We start from the raw sequence: 9,172 nt of genomic DNA, 5'->3' as shown, positions 1-9,172 counted from the left end.
TATAAATGAGCAGCAGGCCAAACCCCATAATTCTAACTTAACTATTCATTCATGATTGATCGAGTTAAATATCCATGAGCAAAGTTATCCTTTGTGTTGACGTGTTTTGTAAAAAAAAAGTAATGTATTCATGCATGTAGATGTAATGAGCCCTTATTTGACATGGGCCCTAGGCCGTCGCACTTCTTGCCATGGCCTAGGGCCGGCCCTGTATGCACTTATCCCTTGCTCCATGATCCAACAAGTCCGTCAGATTCTTCCCTCCTCTGATTGTGGTATCATTATGGCCGGGATTGAGGTGTCACTGTCACTGCAGACCATCTTATAATGTTCTGCAAACCACCTTACAAAGTTCTGCAAACACAAAGTTAACCAAATGGGTTACTGCCTGCAAAGGAACTGGGCATACCTACCAAAAGAGGACATAAAGTTTTGGTTTAAAGTATAAGATACATGCTTTCAGAGTTTGTTTGCATCCACACATGTTTGAACATGAGCGGCCCAATGTGCCACTGTATTTGCATTTGCAATGTCCTGAAAATTTAGGGTTTGAATGATTGTTCCAGTTCCGTACAAGATCATGATTTTTGCAAGAAAAGAACACCAGTAGCTCAGCCTTATGTAAAATTAAGTAATCTGTTGTTGATACGGAAGTGATTCCCATGCCAAACCCGAACTCACTGAGTTTGGGTTTGGCATGGGAGGGTTGGCAGTTTTGCCCATGGGTATGGGTACCCGCAGGTGCCCTACCCGAAAACAGCGGGCATGGGAATGACTTGGTAAGATTTTGTACCCATGGGTAATTGGTATCCCTACCCGCAAAATATATGGGTGGGGCATGGGTATGAAATTGCGCCCATGGGTAACCCAGGATACCCAAAAGAAAAATAAAAAATGAAAAATAACTCCAATGACATGTGGGGTCAGCATCCAACTCCTATGGCTCAACCCTCAACTCTTGTTCCCTAAATCAGGAATAGCTAATAGGCCCGCAGCACTCAGGCATTCCTCCTACGTCCTATGTGACTCCTCAAAACGATGAAATCCCAATTCATCACCAACGGATTCTAGTCCAACTCTCGGACCAAGATCCCTAGTTCCCACCGCCGCCTCCCACTGTGTCGGGCTTCCACCAACTGCTTATCGTACTCCCGTGTTGCCTCCAATAGGCCATCCACTGGAGGAGGCCGCGTCGGTGCTAGACTGATTGCCCATCATCAGTTGAATTTTAGACTCATTTCTCTACTTTTTCAAAATGTAAATGCTATATATTGTACCCACTGAATACCCATTGGGTATAGGTTACCCAATGGGTATGGGCATGGGTGTCAATTTATGCCCGTGGATGTAGAAAGTTTCTATGGGTATGGGTTTGGGCAGAAGGGGGCTGTACCCACGCATTGCCATCCCTAAACCCACATGTTTCAAGTTCAATGAGGACAACCTATATCAAACACAAATCTGGCTACAGCTAATTTAACATCTCCTCGATGCCGCACAGTTCGCCCGACAAAAGGAGCATCATGTCAGATCCACTGATTAATTACATCGAAGGATGACTGCTTTCGAGTTTAAACCCTGTCTCGTCACATTTCAACTTCACCGACTAAATTTTCCGGTCTTCTTCCGTAGTTCCACAAGTGAGGCAGTTCACCTCTTATCCAGCCAAGCACAACAATAAGCCCTGGTGTGGAAACAAGCAAATACATGCATCGGTGGCCCTGATCGCAGAAAAGGGAGTAGGCAAAGATGAGGCAGCAAAGGAACAATTTATATGCTTACCTAGGGTGCATGGAACTAGGTACATCAATGCCGGTTGACCATGTCCATCCATTAGGAAGAACGCAAGATAGGTAAGGAAAAGGCCTGCAAGGGTAAAAAGAAAATGACGATCTGGGTTCTGCACTACGAAGCAATGAATTGTGTTAACAAACACAAGAATTCGGATTACGCTGCAGTCTGCGGTTTACAGAGTTATACTAAGAAAAATATGTATATCTATTGCCTGAAGACAAAGAAAGACAGTAACTTCCAGGCAGAACAGAACGCAGAACAAGAAAATGGAAACAACCAATCAGTCAGGCAGCCACCACCATGTGCTCCTAGATGCCATAACAATAACAGCAATGCCGGTACTATGTACAGCTTGAATATATTGAGCCCTTTTATAGTGCAGTGCTTGTTAAGCCTCTCGGCTCTAGACTCGGTGCTCATGCCAAAAATTTAGAACTGCGCTAAAAAATAGTTCTGGAGACTATGGCTACTTGTCAAAGTCCACTATTTTGCTAGTACTCAAATAATCAAATATGATGGGCCACTATGAAATTCACAACTAAAATGAACTGTTAAAGAAAATTGCGTAACCAGCCCATGAACATAAGCAATACCACAACAGACACAACATAGAGCGCTAACATCTAACTGATCAACACAAATATAATATAATAGAGAACAAGATGTATCAAATGCTTACCAACAACATATCCCACGGTCAGCCATAGAAAATATCCATTCAAGATACCTTTTTTGCCTGCCCTGTCAAATCTGCGTCATATACCAAAGAGATGATGTATCATTAACAAATGGCATGAACCTCTGAGACAACAGAGTTCTTATTGTGCTAGGAAACATCAAGGGTCCAAACATTCACTATAAAGATGATATGTATCTATGTTTGAGATAAGCAGGAAGAATCGATCTTAGTATCTCCCAAATATTCTACATCTCAACCTATCTTCAGCATGGTAGTTAGTTATCCTGAACAAAGGTTCACAACAAATAGTGTGTGTCTTGGGACCTTCATTGCGTTTAGCACGAATAGTACCAGACTACCAGGCAGTATTTTATTATGTTTCTTCTATGTCTACCCATTAGTGAACTAACGGAGTAACAGATTAGAAGAAAAGCTACAAACATATATTGCAGCATTGCATAGAGTACCTGTAGCTGAATGCAATGAGCTGTCCAGGGTAAATAATATCACCAAAGCATAAAATGGCATAGCCACCCAATGGATCAAAGAAATGAGGTATTCTTAGGAGCATCGGAATCGCTTCCCCTGAGACGCCACCACTTGCAACCTGGGAGCTTTCATAAAATGGTAAGTAACAAAAACCCAATCACAAGAGAATAAGATAGGCTACTAAACATAAGCATTTTCTGGACAATGCATTATTTAACTTCAAATTATAACCACAAAAAATAACATTTCACTACAGTTTAAAGTCTGAACATTTGCCTCCAAAATATATCAGTTTTATACGGGTCATAAGAGAACCAAATTAGATCATAACACTGAATATTTTAACAATTTACTCAGTTTCAAGACAGGCTGCTACCAGTTCTCTCATATTCTAAAGGTATTTAAGAAGGCAACCCTTGTGGATTCTGTCCTGTCCTTCCCTTTATTTTTACAACCTTCCAAATGCCTTTTTTTTGTGAAGAAGCAAGAGTGTTCCTTTTTGGGGGAAATGGTATATCTTATTTTCTAAAAATGGTTTCATCATGCAGTTGCAAGACTACTTTTCTTTTTTGCGAAGAAGCAAGAGTATTCCACTGATTGATTTAACTAGAAAATCTATTGCACAAATTAATGTGTATAACTAAAGCATAGCTGATAGTAAGTCTTGATGTAAATGTAAAGGTAAAGAATGCACTTACTGCAATCATAACACTCTCATGGAATACAAGAGGTGAAATGAAGACCCAGAAGATGTCATACACAAATGCAGCACTAAGAAGAACTGATGCAACCTGCAAAGATACAGTATTAGATACTACTACAAGTAGGATCCGACGACGGTCAGTGGACTACTGCAAATAGACATGCTAATACCCTGATATTAGGTAAGCGCTCTGTCTGAAGCGTGTTTATCATTGTGCAGATACCCTGTCACAAATACAGACTGCATGGTTAATGTATGTATTTTTCGCTGCAAGCTAATTAAACACCATGCCAAAAAAATTAGCATCCCAAGTAACAAATTATAAAAAAAAGGGTAAATAATTGACGTTCTCTACATTACGGAAACTATTCCACAACTTATAATTTAATTCTCAAATAACATGCATCTCTTTGATATAATATCAAGCTTGGAAACTCAATATGTGGTCATCCAAAATCAAACAAATAATACAAGGTGTGAAATGAAGATAATCTTGTCACCTCCCTTGAGTCCTGGGTAGATCAGTTTAAGATTTAGTTCATGGACGAAAATTAACATGTGAAATCTAGGAAACCTAGTGCAAACTTGCATATCTAAACAAAATCAGTTCAGCCCATAGCTAATTTAAATGCATTCATATTAGACAAATCATGCTTACCTTGTCAGGGCTAAAAACTGAATATGGTCAATAATAAGTTGGATTGACATTTGATGTAGTATGATGTGAAAACTTGCATAGAAGGCCAGTTCCGAAATGTACTTTAACTAAAAAAACAGCATCAAATTCTTCTGAAGAGATTGATCTTACTGCAATGTGTAAATTCTAAAACAAACCACAGTTTAGCTTATCCTACTAGGAAAATGGAACCTCGATCCGCACTGAATTTGGACATGCTAGTTTTATGTTCTGGCATTTCAGAAAAACAGTACGTCTATATCACCGTATCATGTGAACTCCAACTTGATCTGTGATAGTAAACACGTTGCATGTTTTCAGTTGCTTCTGAACTAAAGTGGAAAGAATAGAACTAAGGGGGTGTTTGGATGAAGGGTATTTCCCCGTGAAGATTAAAAACATAGCAAGCAAACATAAGAATAAGTTCAACTTACAAGGATGTCTTGACCTATCCAGGCAAACGAAGAATGCCTATAAGCAGCCCATAGAATGGCAAAGACCGTACAGAATGGTACCACTCCAAGAGACAAGGTTAAGACCTCCCCGTACAAGGGCAACTGTACAGTATTATTTCTGCAATCCTTAAAAATCCTGCAAACAAGGCGCACACAAGGCACAGACAATGAGTTAATAATAAAATAAATAGCATTGAAAAACTTGCTTAACGTAAACAATTTCATGCATTACCTAGAGATAATTGTCACCAAGCAAAAATGCATACCCTGCAAGACACAGAACAGAAGCAAACTCACAACCGAATACCGCTCCAAACAAATATAAAAAAAACTAATCAAACACTTCAATAACGAGGCGCCGAGAGAAGTATTTGTACAAATAGGCAGGCCTTGTGATCAAAAGAGCGCAAGATAGGGAATACACGAGGAAATACCTCACTGCCACTAATGCAAAATGTCACAATTAGCAGCCAGGTGATCCAAGAGGACATGAAGTAGAACCGGAGGATAAGGAAAAGTGAAGCTACTACAAGAAGAAGAACAGCTCTCTTGGCGGTGATTTCAATGATTGGTTTATCTTGTCTGTAGTTTGTTCCAGAATTCGGTCCCTGCTGTTAATATGAAACGAAGAAATTCATTAGTCAAAAACATAAACCAAGTGATCAACTGAAAACTACTACTCACTAGCTAGAAACAAATACGATAAAGTGCAATTTTTTTGTTATCTTAAGAATCATTCATAAGTACCAAGAGCGAGGCGCAGGCTATAGTTCCTGCAGCCATTATCCACAAGAAGCATGCTGAAGGGTCCACAACTGGTCGACTTGTCTCGTTAATTGAAGCATCAGTGACACTGCAAACCATCTTATGAAGTTCTGCAAACACAAGGTTAACCAAACAGATTATTGCCTGCAAAAGAACCAGGAATGCCTAGCAAAAATATTGGACAGGAGTACGGGACAGAGATTATATAATTTTTTCAGGTTGTCATTTGAATACCTTCATCGTCAGCAGCCTGTGCAGTGTGCAGTTTCCGCTTTAGCGGTGAGAGCACACTGTCCACGTGTCGCTAAGGCGACAGAATCCGTTAACTGCGACAGCAAGGGGTTGGATTAGACTAGAAGATGCCTGTAGAACCGAGTTGGTTGCCAAGTTATGTCGGATTCGGAGTCGAAGCCAAACCTCTGAGGTTGTATTTGAGCAGCAGTCAAGAGGGTTGGTGAGAGCAGCACATGTTCTCTGAGCCTCGTTGACAGTTGTAGGAAAGGTGGCTCCGAATGTCGCGCTCATTCCAGTAACGGTCGTACCCTGGGTTCCACTCACCCAGCTCTTCACCTTAACCTGGAGAAAACCTGGGAGCATGAGAAAGAATGCGGAGCAGTATCTTGCTTTTATATAAGATCTGTGCCGGACAATATGCATAAACATGCAAAATTTGGTTTGGTTCTGAGTCACGTGCTGCTGATTGCCTACACTCTGAAGTGTAACAATAACCCAGAAATCCCTTTTTTTTTAAGCAAGGAGTGGAGAAGCCCCCGGATTCATATTAACAGACACGCCCAGAAATCCTTTCATCTGAGCAAGGTGTAGAAGAGCCCCCGATTTATGTTAACAGAAACGCCCACAAATATTTTAGTGCCCCAACCTATCAGACCAAGTTAATTTGTTTGCTGCTCAAGTAAAGTGTAACAGCGGAAATAATATTTTTCAGGTTGTTGCTGATGAGATCGAGTTGATCTGTTGGTCGCAGCTGTAGAAGAGTAGAGTAGTAGTAGTAGCAGCAGCAGCAGTAGTAGTGCAGAATGGGGATAACTGGCTGCCAAATATATGTACCCCCTCCTAAATCAGCGGCAGTTAATATGGATCGGAGGGAGTAGTTGTTTTATGCTGCTGCCAACCATCAGAAAACACAGTAACATTTCTGCCAAGCTTATTATCAGTAGGAGTAGGGTTCCCATCCCATACTGATAAATAAGCAACTACTGTATGTGTTGGTCTGAACTGAAAGAAAGAAAGAAAGAAAGAAAGAAAGAAAGAAAGAAAGAAGGGGAGGAAACATGGGGTTTGCCTAGCGTGGAAGGTGGGTTGGGCATCAATCAATCAAACAAACAGAGCTGATCTTATCTAGCAGGGACGGGTCGCATCGGAAAATTGAGTGGAACCCAACCCCCGAATCGCGGGCAGAGGGGCGGCGAGATGAGAAAAGACACAGGAAAGCAAGCAAAGTTCACAGTGACAGTAGAATGTAAGTTGCCTTGTTGTATGCTGCTAACCATGAGAAAAGACAGACACAGGAAAGGAGCATTGCTGCCGAGTTCACAGGTAGGTTGAGCATCAATCAAACGGAGTTGGCACAGATGGGCATCGATATAACAGAGCTTATCTTATCTAGCAGGATTGTATCCATCTATCTATCTATGCCGAAAACCACCCACATTTTCTCAGCAAAAAAAAAGCACATTTCATTTCATTACATCATTACATCCGAAAACTGAGCAGAGTGCGAGCTAGTAGATCTGACAGAGAATGGAGCCTGTTGGGATGTGAAAAAAAAGAGAGAGGGGATGTTGCTGTGCCTAGCTATAGCTAGCGTGGAAGGCAGGTCGGGCAGGAATCAAGCAGAGTTTTATCTTTATCTTACTCTACTAGGCTGAAACAAAAAAACACATTTTGGATTGGATCCGAGAGGGCCGGGAGATGTTGCAGAGGATGGGGATTGGTTACCGCCTGGAGCTTCTTGTTGGAGCGTCCGGCGAGGATGAGCAGCAGGGCGGCGAGCGCCGGCAGGAGGAGCTGGCGACGGCGGACCGCCATGGCCCTTGACGCCGCTTCCCAGCTGGGGAGGGCTGGAACTGGAAGGAAGAAAGGAAGAGATTTTGGGTTGGGTTTGAGAGGTGAGGGGGTTTATATGGCGTCTTTTCACTGCTTTACGCTTTCTTGGCCTGAAAACATGCTTCCTTTCCCCTGCGTTTTCCTCGATTTTTTTTCTGGCCAAACGAAACGAGCTCCTCTTAATCTCATTTTTTTCTCCTATTGATTGATTGATTTTCTTTGTGTCTCATTTGGAGGCCCTGTGCGCAAAATGGGAGGAATTGGATGTAATTTCCATTTTCCGTGTGGCCCTTTCTCCACAGGAGAAGAAACAAACAAAAATCAAAGCATGCAATTGGACAGGACAGAAGAACATGCATGCCTGTTATACGCGTGGGTGAGATATGGATGAAAGGTCGTAATCAGAAACAAATGCATGCATGCTCCACACAAATTTTAGTGATCTAAACGCTCTTATATTATTTTACGGAGGGAGTACAACACAACCAACGGATGTTATAAGTCCGGTCCATGTGCTGGCATGAACACAATTGCTGATCAATGTCCACATGTGAAAATGTTGCGTCCTTATCATGTGCCGGCTCATTTATTTCATTGCCGCCTACCCATGTGCAGTGCAGTGCATTGCCAAGTACTCTCATCTCCCGTGGAGCAGTGCCATATCGTTATCATGGGGATCCATCCCAGCATACCATTGCCAAATTCTGCCCGCTCCGGTGAACATGAACAACGTCTACCAGTTTATAGTCAGTAATAATCTATATGCACTTGTACCGATTCACCAATAATTGCACAAATTTATAGCGAGAAACTTGCTGCTCTATTGGTGCATACCAATGGCATTACATTGACGTCCATGTATGATGCCTAGCTAGATCAGTAAGTAAAATCGGTTGTGATTCAATCGCTCAAGTGGAAAGTTGTGTCCCGACGGTGAAATGGTCGGGCGGCGAGAGGGCGCATGGAGGCCAGGGTGGAGCACCGGCCAATGGTTGATATGCCGACAGTTTCCTATGCCCCCGTCTAGTTTCAACCCCGCTAATTGGAGGCCCTTATCCTTGCCCACCGATGGCAAGGTAGTGGCCATAGCATCTCCGATTGTTTTCTTTGTGTCTCATTTGCAGGATCCTGTGTGTAATATAGGGGGAGTTAGATGCATTTTTTTACTTTTTGTGTGGTCCTTTTACCAAAGGAAAAGAAAAGAATCAAAGCATGCTAGGACGGAAGGGCGTGCTTGTTATATGCAAGGATTAAAAATCGATGAAAAGCCGCATAGCAAAAATATCAGAAACAACGGCATCCTCCATTATGTGTTCATTCATATCTTCGTTGTATCGATCATCCTATTCCCCAGCCCTTACACAACAGAACCAAAAGGATGTTACAAGTTCTATGCATGTGCCGGCATCAACACAATTTTTAATTGGCGTGCACATGTGAGAATGTTGCGTCGTTGTCAGTCCTGGCGCATTTATTGGATTGTCACCTACTCATGCGCAATTCCTTGCCAAGTACTCACAGATCTAGTGAACATAAATAGTGTA

The 9,172-nt window shown here is 42.0% G+C and overlaps 1 protein-coding gene across 2 annotated transcripts; it reads right to left on the bottom strand.

Annotated features, from left to right (window-relative positions):
• Window positions 1-6: 6 nt before the first annotated feature.
• Window positions 7-7,695, bottom strand: LOC123164454 (signal peptide peptidase-like 2). 2 transcript variants are annotated; one of them, XM_044581961.1, is made up of 14 exons: window positions 7,521-7,695; window positions 5,979-6,137; window positions 5,796-5,887; window positions 5,544-5,671; window positions 5,231-5,407; window positions 5,029-5,063; window positions 4,776-4,932; window positions 3,836-3,889; window positions 3,661-3,753; window positions 2,941-3,080; window positions 2,474-2,544; window positions 1,783-1,866; window positions 1,548-1,684; window positions 7-354 (listed from the first exon to the last, which is right to left on the bottom strand). In XM_044581961.1, exons 4-13 carry the CDS (start codon window positions 5,658-5,660, stop codon window positions 1,587-1,589), a joined length of 1,026 nt encoding a protein of 341 aa, XP_044437896.1. In that variant the 5' UTR covers window positions 5,661-5,671; window positions 5,796-5,887; window positions 5,979-6,137; window positions 7,521-7,695; the 3' UTR covers window positions 7-354; window positions 1,548-1,586. The 2 variants fall into 2 exon arrangements, with proteins under 2 accessions (XP_044437896.1, XP_044437898.1); XM_044581963.1 differs by lacking the exon at window positions 1,548-1,684.
• Window positions 7,696-9,172: the final 1,477 nt, after the last annotated feature.

This window comes from Triticum aestivum, chromosome 7D (genome assembly GCF_018294505.1).
Source record: "Triticum aestivum cultivar Chinese Spring chromosome 7D, IWGSC CS RefSeq v2.1, whole genome shotgun sequence".
NCBI lineage: Eukaryota > Viridiplantae > Streptophyta > Magnoliopsida > Poales > Poaceae > Triticum > Triticum aestivum.
Note: the sequence above shows the minus strand (reverse complement) of the source record. Positions and strands in the feature narration are given on the sequence as shown.

What these genes read in the sequence shown, in the direction of transcription:
- LOC123164454 (XM_044581961.1), bottom strand. Translation starts at nt 5,660, where the DNA reads ATGGTTTGCAGTGTCACTGATGCTTCAATTAACGAGACAAGTCGACCA. An exon ending in TTGGTGACAATTATCTCTAG is followed by an intron (nt 4,933 to 5,028) that starts GTAATGCATGAA and finishes CCTTGTTTGCAG; the next exon opens with GATTTTTAAGGATTGCAGAA. An exon ending in CCTAGTTCCATGCACCCTAG is followed by an intron (nt 1,685 to 1,782) that starts GTAAGCATATAA and finishes TTTCCACACCAG; the next exon opens with GGCTTATTGTTGTGCTTGGC.